Source organism: Centruroides sculpturatus, unplaced genomic scaffold (assembly GCF_000671375.1).
Source record: "Centruroides sculpturatus isolate CEXI.00-Female unplaced genomic scaffold, Cexi_2.0 scaffold1158, whole genome shotgun sequence".
In the NCBI taxonomy this organism is placed as follows: Eukaryota; Metazoa; Arthropoda; class Arachnida; order Scorpiones; family Buthidae; genus Centruroides; species Centruroides sculpturatus.
Window position 1 is genome coordinate 180,215 of NW_019385302.1, and position 22,275 is coordinate 202,489.

At 28.9% G+C, this 22,275-nt stretch overlaps 2 protein-coding genes across 2 annotated transcripts in view; one reads left to right on the forward strand and one right to left on the reverse strand.

Moving 5' to 3' along the window:
- The first annotated feature begins 1,147 nt into the window (after positions 1–1,147).
- Positions 1,148–22,275, forward strand: part of LOC111637379 (rap guanine nucleotide exchange factor 6-like) — an 88,479-nt gene continuing 67,351 nt past the window's right edge. Inside the window, exons 1-3 of the mRNA XM_023382853.1 lie at positions 1,148–1,273; positions 17,021–17,097; positions 17,219–17,584. Coding sequence (XP_023238621.1) covers positions 17,516–17,584 — 69 coding nt within the window. The 5' untranslated portion in view covers positions 1,148–1,273; positions 17,021–17,097; positions 17,219–17,515. The remainder of the gene's footprint in view (positions 1,274–17,020; positions 17,098–17,218; positions 17,585–22,275) is intronic.
- LOC111637380 (glycine-rich protein-like) lies at positions 11,218–11,679 on the reverse strand. Its single transcript, XM_023382854.1, has 2 exons — positions 11,617–11,679; positions 11,218–11,527 (listed from the first exon to the last, which is right to left on the reverse strand). The coding sequence occupies exons 1-2, from the start codon at positions 11,626–11,628 to the stop codon at positions 11,225–11,227; spliced, it is 315 nt and encodes a 104-aa protein (XP_023238622.1). The 5' UTR covers positions 11,629–11,679; the 3' UTR covers positions 11,218–11,224.

Consider the following 22,275-nt stretch of genomic DNA (forward strand, 5'->3'; position numbering starts at 1 on the left):
TCGTATATTTCTTAATTAACAAATACCAACGTCCTTTATATCTCATTAGAGGATAAAGTCCTACTATTTGCGGTATTTAAAAAATGATATTAGAGTTTATTTATACTGAAAATTTATCTATAAACGTGCATTGTATCGCGATGTATATTGGTGCTTAGTCGTATCGACCTATTATATTTCTCATTCCACTACACTAGAATTGAATATTGTGACGTTATTAATATTAAATCGTCAAGTAATTTAATACTAAACGGTTCATATTATTACAAAAATTTAAAGCTGGTAAGTCTTTTGTTTAAGAACGTATTTTTAAAATAGATTTATAACTGTTTAAAATATTTATTCTTTTAGTTTTAGTGTTATTTTTATTTATTTATTTATTTTTTTGACTTTGCTGCATCGCTCATGCACTTTTGACATTCTCCATATTCCTAGAACAGGGAATAAAATTGTAAAGTTGATCAATAAGTTCGTATATTGACCTCTTACGTAGTGAGTCTATCTGTCTGATCGCCTTACTTTAACAATTTTTATTGTTTCCCTCCCAGCACAATGCATCTCTTATTCGTGCTCTTCGTCAAATTAAATTGTATGAGTCATATAACTTTGTAATTATTTTTCTAAAATTTCTTTTTATACGGAAAAATTATTCTCTCGTTTTCTATTAAATTTGATTGACGTTTGTAATTTTTAGTAATTTTTTAAAATCATTTTACTGCTTCATTATTTTATTTCCTCGAGCATTTTTTTCTTTACGTCATACCATTTTTTTCTGTTCGTAAAAAAACAAATATACAGCAGCTCCCCTCTTGAGAGTTGTAGGAGACAAGAAGACGGACGACGCCATCTAGCGAGACGAATAGAGATTAAGGAAAAAAAAAAAAAAAACGTTATAGCGAATAGACGGCGCCGCCATCTATCGACCGTTACGATCGTACAGGTAAGTAGTGTGTCTGTGTGTGTGTCGCCATCTTGCGACGACAATACAAAATCGCCTAGGTGGCGTTATATGAGTGTTTGACCCCATTTCCGTTGGAAGAAGGTGTGATGGGAACTACGTCCGAGTAATCTAACAAGTGGTCTGTCTGTAGCGACATCGTAACATAGTCCAGTTTATGTTCCCGCAGGCGTTTATAGGGTAGTTGGCCTTTTTTTTTTTTTTTTTTTTTTCCTCAGTCTTCTAACGTACAACATGTCCGGCAGCGTCCATCCCAGCTTTGTTCCTCGTCTATCGACTCCAGTATTAAGGATACCTTTGTCGTCATTTTTAAAGGTGTGTAGGTTGATTCTACTCCATACTACTTCCCGTGTCTTATCTAACACTACTGGCATATGTGTGTGAAGTCGCGGTTTTCGTCTATACTCTACCGTTGTCAATTTCATTCAAATTCTATAACGCGACCTTTATTCAGGCTCTTGTACACGTTTTGTACCCGATTAATTCATCGATTTTTGTCTAAAACAATACATTTCTCTTGATATAACAATACGCTGTTCTCTCTAACCGCAAAATATGTATTTTATTTTCGTATATTTGTATAATTTATTGTATTATTTATGTATTTCTTTACGATCCAATATATTTTCGGATAGTTCTAAGTTGTGTTACGTGTAATACGGTAAATAGTCCTACATTATTTAATATTGTGTTACCATCTAACATACTGTATCGTACACGTACTACAATACAATATTCAATTTTGTACGTAGTAACAGAAGTAAAAAGTTCTCTATTTTAAATAGCTTACTACTATGGCTTACGTACTGTACTGTACAAATAACGCTTTAACGTTTACAAAAACCGAAAAAATAGCTCGTTTTAACAACGTTGTAAGGGTATTTTCGTGAAGAATGATTATCCATTCGTAAGTAATCTTAACGAAAAATACGCAAAACGAATCGAATAACGCGTACAAACGTAAAACGGGTATGTAATTAACGCGTTAAACCGAGTAAAGACTATAAACAGGTGTTCGTCGATTGATTTATGTGTGACGTCTTGCTTAATTTCCCGGTGTTCCCACGCATATCTTATTAACGGATCTGTACAAACTGCGTGACAAACACCGTTTACAAGAGCAAGACCTTTTCTTTAACTACCAACGGTGCCAATGTACGCTGTTGAAGCGTGCTTCCTATTGTTTCTCTCTTAACAAAGTTCGTTATGGCTCTCGTACTCGCCTTTAAATGAATTTTTTCCATTTCTCCATTGTAATGCGAATTAAAAAGAATGAAAATGGAAATTTTTACACTTCGAAATTCGTGACCGTTGTGCCGATTCTACTCACGTTAACGAATAAATTAAGCGTGAATATTCCCCACCACGTACTCTCTCCCTTAAAAGATACGTTGGAAATTTATTAAGGAGGGGTACTAAATGGGCCGAAAATGTCTTCGGGAGCCGTGTTTCGTTTAAATTTATTCCTTTCTAGCATTAGAAACGAGCTAATAAAGCGTTTAAAGCTATTTCTTTCCAATTCTTTCATTGCGTGACATATGCGTGGTCACGAATTTTCAAGTGTCTAAATACTTCCCGAATAGGTCGAGAGTCGTCTATCTTATTGTTTTCGAACCCCTTGGTTATTTTTTTACATTCTATTTTCGTAATTAGCCGTTTGCAAATTGAAAAATTATGAAGTCTCTTCGTGGAAGGTTATAGAATTTGTAATTGTTCAACTGGAAGGAAATGGTTTGAGTCACACAAAAATATATGATGTATGTCGTGTTCAACTGCGCGCACACAATCTAGTTGCTACTTTACTTGTGTATTTTGGACACTACACGCGTCAGTTAGGGACTAAAGGATGGTCTTCTGTATAACGAATACGGTACATGAGTTGTGATGAACATGATTATTCTATTTAGCATCAAGTTAATTGGATGTTTAATGTAAATTATGTTTATCTTACAGTACATTTAAATTTAAATTACACCTAAAATACACCAACATAACAGGACTAGTAACTAACGGAACGTTGTGATGTCACTCGGCACTGTAAAAGTACATTAACTGTAATCGATATACATCTTAATTTGTGTAATGAATTTCTTCTATCAATTATCCGCCACCGAAACCGGAGCTCATAGAATCTTCATTCAAAATATAAAAAAAAGGGGGGTTACAACGGCCGCCTGTGTTGAAAATTTCGATACTGACCAAGAGCCTCTTTGTTAAAGGACTGTTGTTCTCAGTACAGATGTAGATCGACGTCACCTGCTTCCTGTTCGACATCTGTTGCCTTACCGGATATGATGGCATAGCGGTCAAAGTTGGCCAAGTCGAGGGGGAGAATATGATTTATGCATATCAAATTTTATGCCATCTCCGTGCCTACCGTTGGTATCCTTTAAAACGGTAGAGAATTAACTTGCTGTGGCTGTGTGTGGGAACATCCCATACTCTTCTTATTTTATACAAATAACATACATTTAGAAGGGGGAATTATACTGTACAAAGATCCAATTCTGTTTCAAAAGCCGAAGACATAATCATACAGCTATGTACAGTACAGTTTCGTATACTGGTAGATAAGCATATTCAATATCATACAACGAATGTTGGTGTCCAACTGGTTAAACATTTAACATTAGGAATGAAGAAAAGACATTTAATTCCATTTAATATTGTGTGTTTTAAATTATGGTTACGTTTACAATCTATATTTAAAAATTCTACTTGTTATCTACATGCAGAACTGTTGACAGACCGAAACGAGTAAACAGAACTGTTTGTGTAGAAAAATGTCGGATTTGCAATTCTTATTAAACAGAAACGGATCTGCTTACCTTTCGACATTATAAACCACCGTTTGGTTTCAACATTTGTTCCATTTTTTTCTCTCTTTTTTATTTTGTTTCCATTGATGATCGGAAACGATACTCTCTCGTAATTTTGATTTATGAAACGAAAACTCGATGTTTATGACAAATATTTATGATGTAACCGCATCGTCCTTCTTCTGTGACGTTTTTCGAATAATATCCTTTCGTGTATAGAAAGGTAATTAGTTCTTTCACGTGTTCATGAACAAATAATGCGTTAAAAATATTCACGTGGAACTTGTCGCGTCAATTGAATTGATAATTACGTTTGTTTCTTAATTATCTTTCGTCGTATGGATTTAAATAGTGCATAGTTAACATTTGTTGAACATTTTATGTTTCCTATAAACTTGAAGAGAATTGAAATGTTCAACAGAACAAAAAAAAAAACTGCTTGCATACGAGCTCAACAAATCGTTTATACTATATTCAACGATTAAAAAAATACACGTAAAAACGCGATATACAAATAAAAATACTTTTCATTCTATCAGAATCAGTATAATTCACGTATATTTAGTTTACTAAACTTGTTATTCACCTTCGATCAGTGGTATCAGTAATAACACTCGTAGGCAAACATAGATATTAAATATGAATCCAGACCATTCAGACTTTGTACGAGAGCATCACAGAAAGTTATCTTCAACCTCCCACTCGATAAGTCTTGACATTGTACTGTACGTGTCGTATTTTTATAACCTGGTGTGTTTTTTTTACATGTATTTTCTAAGTATCTTCGTATAGTAGCCGACTGCAAGACTCCTGATAACTGGTCGTGCCGCATTCCTGAATCATCAGCATCTTCTAGTTTTCACTACTTACGTATCGGCGAAACGCCTATTCTTACGTGTTGTTTTTTTTCATGACTGTTTTTTTTTATTTTTTTTTTTATTTGTGGAACCAGAACTAGAGCTGTCGTCTCAGATAATTAATCACCTCACCTTTCACTAGTGATTTTGTTAACGTTAAGATGCATTAAACAGGCGTAAACAGTCTTCAAAGAAAGCAAAATTTAGTTACAATGTATCCTTTTACTTCTAACACAGACCAGTTTGATGTAGTTCAAGGATGCTGAATTTTTTTACTTTAGTTATTATTTTTTATATATATATATATATATATATATATTATAATGCTCGTAAACACAGCATTGTTTAAAAATATCCAAAAATTTAGGCTCATAATAAAAGAAAACTTCTGTTGCTCCCTATTGTGGTATGTAAAATATAATTTTGATATCATCATTTTTAATAATATAATTAACAAAAGTTATGCTACTATCATTTCACATAAGACACACCGCACCAATAAAAAACGTGAGACACTTATACAGTCAAACACATTTGGATTAATATGTGATTAAACAATTCTTACATTTTATGAACCATAATGGACCCTTGTTTTAACAGAGGAAATATTTAATTCGTTTNATATGTTAAAAAAAAAAAAAATAGTTATTTTAAAGCAAGATGCATTTTTCTCCTGTCATAAAGCTGTACTTTTTAGAAAAATCATTATTTCTTTATTAGAAAGATATATAAAGAATTGTGGTATTTTAGTATGTAGACATAAAGTAAGCTATATTTTTGTTTTAAAGTGTTCTTTATAATGATACAGTTTAATAATTAGTCATAGTTTTTCTACTATTAAAGATATCATGACTCATTAATAGACTGTATCAATGTAACTTATTGAAAAAACAGATTAAATTTTTAAAAAAATGCTATTTTTTATGAGATAAAATATTAAAAAAATGGTTAGTTTTTCAAAAAATAAAGCTGTATTTTCTATATAAACTATAGAAAAAAAATGAAGTTTTGTATTATAAAGTAAAAAATTGCTTCATTTTTTTAGTGTAGTTGCTTCTAAAGTATACTTTTTTTAAACAAAAATATATTGAATTTTCTATTAAAAAAATACAAAGAGCCATTTTTTTCCTGGTCCGAAGATTGAGAAAAGGTTTTTATTTTTTTTCAAAGCTGTAGAAATAACTGCATTTAGTTGTTCAGACTAGAAAAAAGTTGAACTTGAATGCTCTACAAAGATGTAGAGAATGATATAACAAATGCCTATTTTTCTGATAAAAGAGGCTATTTTTTTCTTTAAACTTTAAAGAAGCTATACTTTATACTTTGTAAGCTATCGTATTTTGTATTATGATAAAAAATGAAGTCCTAATTAATTAAAATAGTATATTTTCAGCCTTGTTTTTGCTGTTATAATAAAGATAATGTGGCTAAAAACAAATAATAATAATAATAACATTAATATATAGATGAATAATAAATAAATATATTTATTTATTTATTATTCATCTTTTTATTCAATAAAAGAATTGATAGGAGCAAATTCCATTGCATTATTGCCTATATGAATGGGGATTTAACACTGCATCTTTCCATTTGAAGATTTAAGGATAAAGTTATGTTGCTGATAAAATAGTGTTTTTAAGGATAGAAAGGATGGTTATTATGTAGAAATTCACTTATGATTATTAATTTACAACTCCTAACCTTTAAGGATACATACTGAGATAAGTTACACTAAGGATGAAAATGTTATGCTGTAAGAGAAAAATAAAAAGTTAAACTGTAAGCATTGTTAAATTACTGTTAAAATGCTGTTAAATTACAGAAGAAATGATTGAAATTGAACTTGTAATCAATATTAGATCCTGAAAGATCACATTGAGTTAGAAGGATCCTTTGAGGATAAAGTTGTATTGTAGGAGAGAAGATCATTAAGCTGTAATCATTAAATTACAACAGTTTAAGGATATATGGAAGATTATGCTATGACTACAAGGAAGAAAGGATAAAGAATCAACACAGTTTAAAGATATGAAAAAGTTTTAAAGTAGGAAGAAGAGATTAATATTGGGGATAGAAGAAAGCATACAAGTTAAGGCCATCATTAGTAAATCACAAGATGCAGATATCGCGTCCCAATTCCATGCCAATCATTAACCTCTTATAATTTAGATAGACATAAAAAAAGGTGGGTTCATTAACGAAGATATACAGGAAACAGTTCATTTAATATCTCGGCTGACCTCCGCTTCTCAAGTTACGAGGAAGGATAGAGAAATGATTGTGAGAAAATCTGACCCAGTCACACGCATTTGCACCTTCTTGCACAACTCTACCTGAGGCTAGACAACGTACAAATGACTGGAGTGTATATAGAGAAGCCATATTGGCAGTGGTGGGCCTCTTACGACTCGACCTCCCGGGATTTTTGGCTTCTCGTTAAACGCACGCGACAGAACCAAGAGTGTTTTGCTGCCATTACGCATTTTTCCAACTACTCAAGGACGTTGCCCTCCTTCACGCCGTCTCTCCATACGCTCCAGGTGGGTTTCCCGACACATTTACTCTCTGTACGTTAATAATCTGTTAACTTAATTCTCGGTGTGGGGATTTTTCGGCGTTTTTATCCCAAGAAAAGCATAAATCTCGTTATGAGTGATATATCGCGTGCAGATTTAAATGATGCGGCAGGTATTATTTAGCGCATCTACTACAATACTTATTTTGCCAATTGAATTTTGCGTGTTTTATGTGCACGAATGAATGTTGTTTAATATTCTCGTCACATTAATTCGCGCATAGTTATGTTAAGCAGATAAAAACTTACACGAATGCGTAAGTTCGTTTAAAAGTGGAAAAAAGATATATATATATATATATGCAGATATGACGTTTTGTGTAAAGCGCATTTAATCTTTTTATTTTTTTTATAAATTAAATTTTGCGTGTTTTGTGTGCTCGAATGAATATATTTCGTTATCGTCGTCACATTAATTCGCGCACGATTATTTTCAGTTGATAAAAAGTTAGGCGGATGCGTACGTGCGCTTAACAGTGAATAAATATCGTGTCTACGAAATAATGCAGTTTGTTGCCAGGCGCATCTATTTTCTCATTTCGTTTATGAATTAAATTTTGCGTGCTTTACGTGCGTGAATTAAGATTGTTTGATATTGTCGGCACATTAGTTTGCGCAAAACTATATTTAAATATTATTAATTGGGATTGATGCGTAATTTTTATTAAAAGTGAAAATATACGTTAAGGGGCGTTAAGTCGTTCTCTGCATTTAATTTTTTAAATTTGTTTCTATGTTACATTTTGCGCATTTTTATGTGCTCGAAACAACAATATAAATCCTTTTAATCACAATAATCGGCACATAAGTTTGTTTAAAATGTAATAAATTAGAGGGATGCGTAATAGTTAAAAATGTCGTGAGAAAACTGCCTTTAACATAGGACCTTCAAGATTTATTTTATTAAATTCTTTTAATATTTATATTTTGTGTATTTTATGTGCTCGAAAGAATTCCGTTTACTGTTTATAATACTTTAATTAGCGCTCAAATTCATTTAAAATAAAAAAATAACCCTAAACGGATGCGCGACTCGTTAAACAGGTAGACGACTGTCGATCGATAGAAGCTTAAATCACAACAACACTTTATTTTATTAATTATATGTGATATTAATGTCCGCCTTGGCGTTATTAATATTAAAAATGATTTAATATAACGGCTGGCTTTTAAAAATTTCAAAAGTATACAAAACATCACGTGATTTCCACATGGTCGCTTTCAAAGTTTATAATGAGGATCGTCTCTTGGAATAACAAGGATACAAAACATAGGTTAACTTTAAATATAACATAGAAAAAACAGAATCTATAATTTGTCATGGATACGTGATTTTCTATTTATCGTTAGGAATAAAACTTCTTTTCAAATAAGCGAATGGTTGACCTATTTTGTTTGAATATGGATTTTAAAATAAATTAGATGGTATTATAATCACATATATTCAACTTGTTTTTTTATCCCCCTGATTAAGAAGCCATAGCTCTTGTGGGAATATGGGAAGCTCCATAAAAGTTTGTGAAAAATGCACTTGTTTGGTTTATCCAATGATTTTCAATAGTCTATACAGTAAAGGAGTGATGTAGTTAAGAACTGTTTATTTGAAATAGAATAAATCTTCCAAGTTATAATGTGTTGAGTTGTATAGCAACTACAGTATGATGTTGAGAAGTTTGTTATCATCATCATCCTTATAGTTTATTTGTATTACTATGATGAATTTTACAACATTCAGTTAAACCATTTATTGTGTTGTAACTTGGTAGTTTTCCTCTTTTACATAAACAGATTACATCCTTCTTTGTAACTCTGAAAGTACAGGATGCTGAGTTACAATAAAGGATGTAATGTGTTAAAAAAACAACCGGATAAATCTGACAAATTATATTAAGTCGTTTGGTGATATTCGGGTTTATGTTATGAAGTTCATTGTTGTGATTGTAATACAAACAAACTATGAAGAAGTCTTCTGAAAATTATATTATAACATGATAATTTTTCTTGTAGTATGTAGTCAGATATTATAAACTGTTGTAGCTGTGCAGAATGGGGAAACTTGTGAAACTAAGAAGATAAAGTGCTATTTTAAGACTTATTTAAGCTTTATAAACAGAAAATGTTGTGTTGCTTAATTACATTTATTTTATACAATAATCTTGTTATATAAAGCTTTCAAATACTGTATTCTGAGTTTATTAATAATTATTATGAGAAATTTTTCAAGATAAACATGACAGACTAATACTAGTATTTATCAAAAATGCTCTTTGGATATAAAATATAAGAGAAAATGTATAAAGTAAAAATACAAAACATTTTCTTTTGAATTGTAAAACCTCTGACCAGGTTTATGTAATATTTAATAAATTTGATAAGAATACTTTCAAGGAGGAAAGGATTATGAAATTTCTTTATTTTTATTGTAAGCTTGCGTAAACATTTCGTTAAGATCTGTAATCTTTTTTAATTTGCGCTTAAAAAAACTGATACTTAAAAAATTAAAAATTTTTATGAAATTTCTATAAACACCTGTTAATTTGGAGTTTTTATTGTATGTATGCTCTGTTACTTTCCATATGCACCTTGTGAAATGAAATATTTTTTAAGGAATATTTTGTATAATTTTTTTATTCATTATTTTTCTTTTTAAAATTTTGTTATATTTTATTAGATATTAAAATAATGTAACGTTTCAACTTATTTTTTAAAAACTATAAAAGAAAACTCAATGTAAATATTATTAAAAATTTCTCAATTTTTTAATAAATTAATAATTTAGTATTCTTGAAAATCCAGCTTCTGGATTTTCAAGAATACAATTGTTAAATACAATATTCCAGCTTCTGGAATATTGTATTTAACAATTGTCTGAAAAAGGAGATAAATTAAATAGTAAAGATACTTTATTTTTAATTATCAATTTCCTAAATTATAAGATGAATTATTAAAATAAACATCTGGTTCTTAACATATTAGAAATTAACTTATGCAGGATGTACAGTGCATAAGCTATATTTATCATAAAAATAGATAAATTGTTTATTTTTTTTGATGTATCGTATAAGCAATTTGATTGTCAAGCTAAAAAATACTGTATTTCTAAATACTAAACAATGGGCTCAGAGGAAAAATGGAGTATCTCAGTGGTATTTATTAACATTTTCATATCAGAGTGGTCAGTCAGTGGTCCCGCTGCCTTTTGTTGAGCCAATTTAATCATTTTCTTTGAAGGAACAAAAGTTTAAAATGTTTTCGTAACTTCAGTACATACTTAACTTTCAAAATAAATTCTTTACTTCCCTATCTAATATCTAAATTTCCCAAATTACCTCTAAACCTCTAAATCACCTCCATATTTACTTCAAGAGAAGGTAAAAAGCCTGTAAATTTGGAAGTAAAAAGGTCCAAAACGGCAACTCTGTTAATAGTATCATTCCTCCCACTTAGTTCTTCGTCTCTACAATTTTTATAGTGTTTGATAGAGCAGTTAGCATGTTAAAGAGTAAAAAATAAATTTACAAGGTAATTGCATAGTATTGCACACGTACTGTATTTATTCATCAATGTGGGAGTAACACTTTACTGATCACTTGGATCTATCACAGAAAATATAATCGAATTACATAGGAAAATTGTAGTGTGATGTCAGTGAGAAACAGAAAAGAAGGCAAGTGGTAGTACGGATAATTTTGTATTGGGTGAATCGTCGCTTTGATAATCGGAGTTCTACTGTAATGGTCTTCTATGAAACAACTAGCACACACTCCAGTAAAAGAAACTTTCTTCAATTTTTCATTTAACTCAGTCTATAATTTTTAATTATAAAAAAATCTATTTCGTTATGTTGTATATAACTGTAGTTCTTACTGGTTGGATTTAAATTAAACCTACATTTTCTGAAATATAACACAAAAACAATAGAAGAAAGGCAAAAACAAGTTAATGAAGCGAGAAAAACAATTTTAATTTAACAAATATTAATTTACAAGGTAATTTTCATCTATCTTCGGCTCTACCAAACTTTTCCATGTCCGAGTCCATATCCCAGCCCGAGTCCGTATCCACCATATCTCAGGCCGAGTCCGTATCCACCGTAACCCAGACCAAGTCCATATCCGTAACCACCGTATCCCAGACCGTATCCGTAACCAGGGTGACGGATAGATGAGCTGTAGGCTACAGCACGTCCTACTGGGTATCCGTAGCCGTAACCGCCGTAACCACCGTATCCGTAGGGTGCTCCGTAACCGTAACCGGCGTAACCCAGATAACCGGCAAGGGAGGTGGCCACAAGGGCAAACAGGATAGCTGCGATCTGTAATAAAAAATTCCACGTTAGACCTCTATAATAAAGTATACAGCGATGTATACATTGTGTTATGTATACAATAAGACTGTACTCACCATAGACTTCATGTTGATGGTTGCTGTGTTGTGTTGGTGTGATTCTGACTAATCGGGATCTGCACAACTCCTTTTATACTAAAATTCGAAGGTATTTACTGGCATTGATTTAAAATATAACGAGTTTTACGTGGGAAAAAGTAATAAAAAGTGTCAAGGTTCTGTTCGACTCGAAACGAAAATTGTTTTATCTATGGATATGTCATATAACTCTATGTGTATTGTTAAAGGTGTACATGACCCTTAATTTTGTGACGTATCACGTTTTCAATGAACGACTGGTTTGTGTCGTTTATTTATAACAAAGTTTCTANAATATAACCGTAATAATTTTCATATTAATGATAAACGAATTCTTCATTTTGTAATTTTATTTTGATTAATGACAGAGATTTTGCCATTAAACTAATAAGTCACGTATGAATTAATTACAGAGACGTCGACTACAATGTTTATAAATGGTTTATATGTTGTTATTTGTCGAAAATTAATTTGTAATTAGTTACGTAATAACCATGTTTTAAATAATTGAAATTCTTCGAAGCGACAAACGGTAGACACATTGATTGATACAGTCCTTGTGTTATAAAATGACAAATCTCTGTGATAGATTCTTGGTAAGGGCCTTCTATCCGCAGAATTACCTGGCTGGAACAATAAATGCTCTTCAAGTATAGCGTTTTAACTATTTTCTTTAATAAAAAGTTTGAGTTTTTATGCACTTAATAAATATAAATTAATAAAGTAGAGCGGTCCAAAAGTCGGTTAACCGTTGCAACGATTAAATTTTCTGTCTTAACTAGTTACATTTTTTTTTAAATTAAATGTTTAGTGCATTACAAGTGTACTTGGAACACACGAAATATTGTTAACTAACTTTTGAGCCACCATATACTTTTTTTTAATGGAAAGAATTCTTTACTAATTTATAACTTTTTAACTAATTAATTAATGTTATTAATATGTTTCTGTCAGTTTCGAAAGATAAAAATCTATGGTAATTTATTAATAAGATAATTATATTCATATTCAGTGCGTAATTATTTATACATTAAGAGTATTTCTGCTCCAATGAATAAATCTGACAGAGAATTCCTTTCATTGTTGAAATTTCTAACATCTTAAGCCAGGAATATATTAAAAGATTAATTTTTAATTATTTTATTAATCAGTTTGAATAATTTTAAGTGGGCGTAATGTGTAGTTGCGATATAAATAGAGGAGAGAGAGTCGTATATTTTTAATTTATCACCAATGAAAGGTAACCTTTGCATCGATTTGATAAATTAGACGAAAGAATGCACGCAAATCTTTGCTAGAAACACGCGAAATTAATTAATTTAAAACTTTAAAATGTATTATTATAATTTCGAATTTTTATTGTTGTCCGCCTGCAGCATTTTAGGATGATAATAACTCGCTACATACTCATATATTACTTTTTTTTTTCTTTATTACATTATTCTCTAAATTCTCTTTACTCGATATTTTTTCTAATTTTTCTCAAGTACGGAAACTTAAAACCGAGAAAAAGTTTCTTTACGTAGTGATTTCATACCTGAATTCATACTTTTAAATATTTTTCCACTAGAACAGCATTGTGACAGAGAGGAAAGGGGAACATACATCTTTGGGGGATGGAAAATATTAAGAGAGATGAAAAAGAAAACATAGAGCATTAAAAGGGATGGAAAAGAAAATGGAGCGCACTAGAAGGAATGGAAAGGAAAATGGAGAGCACTAGGAGGGATGGAAAGAAAACTAGAGAGCACTAGGAGGGATGGAAAGGAATAGAGAGCACTGCGGGATGGAAAGGAAAATGGAGAGCACTAGAAGGGATGGAAAGGAAAATGGAGAGCACTAGGAGGCATGGAAAGGAAATAGAGAGCACTAGGAGGGATGGAAAGGAAATAGAGAGCACTAGGAGGGATNAAATATTTAAAATCTTTAGACTTTGTAAAAATTCTAAGAACTATAAAACTCATTACTCAATTTAAACTAAAATATACACAGGAAATGCTTTAAAACAATCAAAGAAGTATATGGTGTTGGTAAGTGCTTTGAACTTAATGCTCATATTGTTCATTCTGAGGATAAGCACTAATTCTAAAGCACTTACTGATATTGTATATTTTCTTACTTGTTTCACTGCATTAAAGAATTTTTTGTAAATATTTTATTTCATAAAAATTGATAAAAATTACAGTTTCCAGAATTTTGACCGTAGTATTAAATTATTCAAATATATTTATTTCATTTGAAGAAAGTATAACCTGTATATTTTTAAATCAGAATGATTGTGTACAGGAAATGTGACGTGATAATGCCCAAGAACATAATAATAAAAGTCAAATTTTAATTTTTATAAAATACTAGTTTTCATATTCATATTGTTGACCTTTTATATCTGAAAAATTTCTTGGAACAAAAGTTATAAAAGTTCTGGACTCATGCAGAAATTATAAATTTAGTTTTGTTGTCAGATGTTGTGCAGAATATAAAATGAAAAACTGACAGATTGTTAGGTAATGGTATGCAAGTATTGTTCTAATATCAAATTTCATTTATAACCAGAGAATTATAACTCTGATTCTAAAGTTTATTTGCACTCACATTTGCTATAAATACCTCAAGAAGTGTGGAAATATTTCTGATATAATTTAAATTTGTTTTTATCTTCTAAATCAGTCAATATTTTGGCACAATCATACAACTTATAATTCTAGTAAATGGTGTTTTTATATATTTATCAAGCTTATTTTGAATTGTAATTCCTTAAATCATTGACAATTACATTTTATAAAGTTATATTGGGTAAGGCTATATCAAGTTAAAATATAAAATATTACATTTAGATATCACATTGAAAATTAATTATACAAAACATCATAGAATAAATGTAAGAACTGAAAATAATATCCTGTTTGTGCTAATTTAGTTTTCAATACTGATGTTATATTTTCTTGTTTTTATTAAAAACACTGATATTTGTTAGTGTTGGAGAATGTAATAAGAAACATTCAGATCATTAGTCATTGTATTCATTTTTTCTTGTTGCATTAGTGCAGATAATGAGGCCGATCAATAAAAAAATTCCAATTAGTTACATGTTTATGTAGTTTCACTACACTTTGGAAATGTTTCCTAGATTCTTAATAAACATATAATATAATTAAAACTTGTTATTGTTAGCTGTATTGTTGTTGTTCTTGGTTGTGTTATTGAAACGATGGTTCATTATTATAGCTAACCAGAGCTTTCAACCCATGTTGTCGTCTTTAATTTCTAGTAGCTTGGTAATAGGAAGAAGCTTTTAGTGATTTTGTTATGCTCTTTCTTCTCAGTCTGAATTCTGCATAATCTTACTGATATTAGAAAAATGTTTTAGAAAGTTTCTATTCCTACTGGTAATCAGGAGTAATGGAGAGAATGCAGAGTTGTCATCTCCTTATTTTGGAAAATTAAATTTTTGTAAATTCTATTGAAAAATGTTTTTATCTTTCCACACATATCATAAAACTAAATATATTATAGTAAGTGCTAAGATGTCCATTTTCAAAAAATGAAAGAGGTACAGTTATTTTGAAGAGAAAATTAAAAATCAATATACATTTCTCTTTAATTCAGAAATAGAATTTTTTGACAAGAGTTTCATCATTTTACAGATTTAGATATGAAAATTACAATATGATAATAGGTTTTAATAATGAAATTTGCAGTTTATTGTGAAGTATTCTACTAGCTTTAAATTCTCGAAAGATTATAGTCCTTTAATTTATCAATGTTAATTTAAAAATATATTTTAAAAAATTTAAATATATATTTATTTGTGGATTTTTTTCTTTTTTTACTTCTTTATATATAATTCCGCTAATCCAAATAACACTGTGCATTAATGTGTGCACTATATATGTCAAACACACGTATTGATGTCACATATTTTATTAATCATTACATTAAATATCAGTAAATAATCAAAGCATGCCTTACATTACTTATTAAGCTATGTTATATATTTAAAATCAGGTTAACTCATGATTACTTCCTAATTACATGGCATTTTTCTATTAATAAAAGAAATTTTAATAAAAATGAATTATTAATAGTTTTTGAATTAGAGAATATCATTTTATATAATAAATAATAGGAATTTGATATTTTAATGATAAACGATATTTTAAAATTATTTCTTTTTCACGAGAAGAATCTCTGATTTTTCTTTGTGATCTCATTAACACAAATATTAACTTTTTTAATGTTTATACAGCTTATTTCCTTCTCCCAGCTTGAATACATATCATTGATTGAACTCATTAAATATGTCATAAGAATGATTATCTTAAACTTAAAACTATAAAATGTGTTTAAATTTAGAAAATTGCAAAGTTTTGCAATAATTTATTACAAAGTAACTTGTGCTGATTCTAATTTAGTCAGAAATCTTAAAATAGAATGAAAATAATAATCTATTTGTATATGTTTAAAAAATATCAATTGTAAAGCAATGCAAAATCCCCCCCAAAAGCGCATTGCCATATATATGTTATAATTAAATAATAATACATTTGTTTATTATTAGATTTTCAGTCAAAAAATTATTAACCAAGTTTTTTTGGATTTTAATGAAAAGTTTTTTTAAATAATAAAATGTTAAAAATTCATTTAATGTAAAATACAGTATATAAAAATTTAGTCATGATGTCATTTGTGTTCTTCGAAAACTTTATGACACAGCCTTGTTTTTACATTTCTTTTTGGGTCAGTCCGGTGGAACTCGAAAGTAGTATTATTTGTTATTTTCTTGACAACCATTAAACTAGAAAGAAAACAGAAAATAAAAATATCGTCAACTATATTATTAATCAGTTTATCTAAAAGATTATCATGTTTTGAATATAATAGAATAATCTTAAATTAGATAACAAAGGTGTCAATAAGTAAGGTTAAAAATTAAATAGGAGTAAATTATGATTAATTAACAATACAAATGATTTAAATGCAAAATATTTCTGTAAATGACAAATTTTAAAAAATATCTTATAAATACTGTATTAATTTTTAGTACTGTACATTAAACTTTATAAATTAAAAAAAAAATATTACTTTTAAAAAATCAATTTTTCAAAAATATTTCCTCAAAATTGATGAAAAAACTTTATGGGTTAATTGTACATAAATAACCCCTGCTGGTCTTATGTGATGATTCTACTTTATGTAAAACGATTTTTAAATTTTATTTTTATTTTTAAAAAATATGAAAACTTGTATTTAAAAATTTTAAGTGTGAAGTGTCTAATGTATTGATTATTTTATAATTTTAAATGATAATTTTAACATTAAGTAATTTAAGATTTATTCACATTAAGGTCCAGTATTGAATTTGTTTTCTTTTCTGTTTCCACAGAAGTAACAGCTGTATCCAGCAGTTATGCATGTTAACAAAAGTGTTGAGTGAATCCAAATGTTGATGTTACATAGGGGGTAAGTAGTACTTACATTTAAAAATTGATTTTATCCAAGACATTTGTTTACTTAAATGACAGTTAATATTATTTTCTTGTTTATATAATTAAATAAAATTTTTCTTCTTTATTTATTACAGAAAGATGTGGAATATTTGGGATTATACTACTTGAAGTTTTAATCCACAGTTATGTTTACTGCCAATTATTGTTTCATTATCATTGTGCCTCATTTTTTCTGTGAGTGGATAATGGACCTAACCACTCCTCCAGGTTAATGTCTAGGAATATTTATAATATCAAAGCTTATATTTCCTTTGTTAAATTCCTTAATTGTTGAAAATACTGTGTTGTTTGTGCCTTAAACTGGACATAAGTGATTTGTGCTGCTTGGCACATTGTTTGTGAACTTTTAAACTGTTTTCCGGGTCCAAACAATGGCCCGATATGGAGAACAAGAATTCATAGATTGTTTGAAGAAATCTGCAAAGAATCGGACTCCTGAGGTGAGTTCATTTTCTTATGTCATTATAATAATTTGCATTTGGATGTAAATAACCTTTCATACATCAGAAATTACCAACAATTGAACTTTTTATCTTCCTTAACCTTGTGAATATAATTTTTTCCACATCTGGTTATTTAGGGAGAGGCAATTATTTCAGGTTGCTTAATTCAGAAATATGGGCTATGACATGGAAGTAATTTTTTGTAATTTTATGCATTTTGAAACTAAGGATTATTTTGAATTCTATAGAATAATGACAGATTTTGAAGCTAGATTATATTGAACATCATTCTTAGTTTTATGATAATAATTACATATACTTTACCCCTTGTGTTTATAAAATTAAACTTAAAAAGTTTGATGTACTTTTATAAGAATTACATTTAAATTTTTCTACAATTTTAATGCATTTTTAAGAAAATTTCATTTTAAAACTAATATAGTGAGAATAAAAATTTTCTATAATTGTCAAGGTTATTTAGATGCAATGGAATACCAGTGATATTCTTCCTGTTCTGTGAATTATTTCTTTATAGTTTCTTTGACTCAAAAATATATTTTTAATTGTAAATAAATTACTTTTTATCTGTATACAGATTTCAAAATTGATAAGTAAGACTTACAATAAAATTCAGTTTCTCAACGTTAAATTTTTAATTGTAAATAAATAGTAATTTAATGAAAAATGAGCAATTATTTATTCTGACATCGTCACAATGCCGGCCTGCAANTATAAAATTTATGTGTGGAGTTATATTAAATATCAGTTCTCTGGATACAAAAAGATTATTATTAAATTGTTCAAGATGTATTTAATCACATATAAATAATTTAATAAAGTTATTTATCAACTTTGTAATCTTACTTTTTAGCATGTAGTGTTTAGTTAGCTTAAGTTGTATATATCTCATATAGATCTTAGCATGTAAGTAGTAATAATAATTCTGATTTCCTGTTTCTATAAAGCAGTATTCTGTGCAATTTTCTATCATGTTTAATGCCTAAAAATAAGACATCTCAGTCCCTATGAGGGCACTCAAGGCACCATTGATAAATAACTTTTACTACTGGAAGATATCTCAGTTCATATTTAGTTTGGACTCTTGATTTATCATGGATCTGGTTATGGCTTTGCTCCTTATTCATCATACCTGTTCTGTCTATCCCATTATAAGTTTGTTCTATTGGTATTGGACAAAATTGGTGAAAGAATTTACAGCAAAAACTCTATTAAATGGGCTAAAGCATATATTCTCCTTCTTTAAAACTAACTCTAATGACTATATTATCCTGTGTTGCTAAAATGTTTAAGATTAATTTGTATGTAATTTTTACAGATTTTTTTTTTATAACCAAGATCCCAGTTATTCAAACCTGGTTAATGAGTTTATACAGTACATGGTTTTGCATGACTAATCCAATTAATTTTCCCTACTTTTCTTTATAATTTATAGATTTTCTGCTCTTGTAACTAACCATTGTCAGAGTTAACATTATCTCTTCTAAATTAGTTCTTCTAATCTTATTCAATAGATTGTCTTCTTCTAACTTATAATTTCTTCTCATTTACAAATCCAGTCTCTCCAATGGATTTCAATAATTTTTTTATTGCATTTACCAGTTTCATTATTATTATTTATCGCACATTGAAACTTCATTCTGTGTTGAAAAATCTTTCATGAAACTTTATCTAATCTGGACTTTAAATTTAATTTCTTCACCTTTTTTATTTATTTATTTATCTTTTTTAAACTTATTATCTTTTGAAATTTCAATTATTATATTGCATAAAGATACGTATTTATGACTAGAATTTGAATTTTAAAATTATACAGATGGAATGAGAGCAGTGTGCCAAGTCTTTAAATTAACAAAAAAAATTGTGTTTGCAAATGAAACAGAAATTTTTTCTTAAAATTAATTATCAAAGAATAATTTCCAAGAACTGAAGCAAGTGAGAGAATAAATGCAATTTTGCTTTGACAATTTACCTTTCTCTGACTTGTACAGTAGACTTTTATTATGCAGTATAAATCAATTTGTATAAACTTGTTTCTTATCATATAGTAGAAAATTCATTATACAACACAAAACAGGATAACTGACTGAGAGGACGTTTGAGGTTTTGTGTTGTCTTGCACACTATTAGGTACAGATTTTCACCTAACCTTTGAGAGACAGATTTGAATGCATGTATACGTTTCCTTAAGCTGTTTCTTGTCAAAAAGACTCATTTACTTCATTGTAAAAAGAGAAGACACTGAGGTCGGCGTTACGTGTGCGTTTTTTTAATCGCTAGTACTTAAAACGCACACGTAATGCTGACCTCAGTGTCTTCTCTTTTTACAATATAGTATTTTGGCGTGATCGTCAGCATATTGATCACTCATTTACTTCATTTCTGGATAACAAAGTTGCAACTAATGCATTTCAGGAAGATTTTCCAGAAATAAATAAAACAAATCCTTTTGACAAGAAATGGTTAATAAATTGTAATTACATTTGTTTTTTATTTGAATTTATATATTCTATTTTAGAACACCGTTATTTTCTCATTTAACCTGAGTATGGTCTATCGAATAGGCCGAAAACGTTAGTTACGTTTAAATAAATAATCTCAGCAACTTAAGGTGTAGTTGGGTGGTGGTCTATTAATTATTTTCTGAGTGAGTTTGTTAATTATTTGTTTTGTCATTTTGTTTAGTTGTTACAAATTTAATAGGAATATACAGGACCTTATTCAAGAAATTTTATTGTATAAAGACCTTGTGCAAGGCATATATATATCTGCTAAATTTTTAATGATGAAAGCAGTGATAAAACAATTTTTATTTCACTTTGTTGGTTTTAATTCTTTTAACTTGCGTGGTCAATACATTCGTTTAAGGTCCTTTCACAAGGACTTTGGAAAAATCTCTATTTAAGATCTGTTAATTCCAAAAATTATTATACTAAATTCTGATACTTATGACATTTTAATATGTGAACAATTGCTATTTTCAGAATATTAATTTCTAATTAATATGCTTGAAAATAGCAAATAGAATGGATGTTGCTTAATCATTAAAATGAAAATGATTTTAATGGGTATTTATTTATATAGAATTTACATGCCGAGCTTTGAATTACAGTATTTAATAAATTATAAAACAAAAAAAATTTTTCAAAAATAATCTTTAGAAATAAGACTTTAATTATTAAGAAATAAAGTTTTAAAGATTTCTGAGATTAAATTTTAGAGATGAAATAATTATTTAGATTTTATAAGCAACTTACATAATGGAAATTTTTAGAAAAATAATTTCTTATCTTATTCTCTTAATTATCATTACTCTAAATTGATAAATGTAATAATCTTTGAAATGACTTTTTATTGCATATAAAGCCATGCTAGATATACTTTATCTATTGGAGATGAAAAATACAGGATGGCTCAGAAGTCAGTTAACCATTATAAAGATTAAACTGTCGTCTCATTCAAATACTTAAATACATAATCAGAACTTTTTTTGGGTCATGTTTTCACATTGTTCTGAATTCAGTTTACAGTTCATATTCATAAGTGTACCCGAAAACAAGAGAACAGTAAACTGATTTTTGGGCCATCCTTTACTCTCACGACGTAAATATGCAAAATGCCCAAAAGTCGGTTAATGCTGCTATCCTATTCAAATATTTTAATACAGTACTTAATCATATATATATATATATATTTAAATAATAATGGTACTTTTTATCACTTTTCTGTGACGATTATGATTCATATAGACGAGTAAACATGGTTAACTGAATTTTGGAAGACCCGACATGATTCACTAGTGAGTTAATATAATTTATTACTGAAAATGGACTGAAAGGTATTTTCAGGTATGAAAGAAAGAATTTTGCCTCTTAAAAAAAAAGAAAAAAAATCAATTTATTTCAGTTTTTTCCCTCCTTTTTTTAAATACAAATTGCAACTTCATCGGTATGTTGGACTTAGTTTGTTAATAAATTCACCCCGAAATTGATTGCCAGAAAATTAAATGTCAAAGTGAGGATTTATTAATAATTCCAGATTTTCATTTTAACGGAATGTTTCGAAAATCTTTATAATAACTGTAAGATAACTTCATCCATATTTAAGCGTACCATCTAAGACAATTTTGACTGTGTTTATAATTTTTGAAGGGTATTTTTATTGGGGAATTTAGAAGAACGGTAAACATTCTTTTACCTAACGACTATAGAACAGAAAAATTTATGTTACGATAACAGTTATGACATAAATATAATGTCGTATCTCTCACTAAATGCCACGACTTGCGATAAAACTAGGAGATTTAGATAAAGAAGAAGGTTGCTTAAAAGGGCATGAATCATAGTAATTGATGGTTACATTAAAATTTAATTATAATTATATAATAGTAACGAGAACGATAATTAAAATTCAATTGTCAACCGATGCGGAATCTCATAGCGAAACGAGGCAATTTAGAAAATAATGGCAAAAGTTTAACTATGCTTAATTATCTTTATGAATTAAAGGTTGAAAGAGTAATTGATAGAGATTAAATATAGATGTAACTTATGTATTTTAAGTGTGTCAATGTTTAAGATTCGAGTCATTGTTTCCATACAGAATGTGGTATATAAAAACAGGACTCGATAATTCTATATTAGGTCGGTACAGAAACCAATATGTGAAAC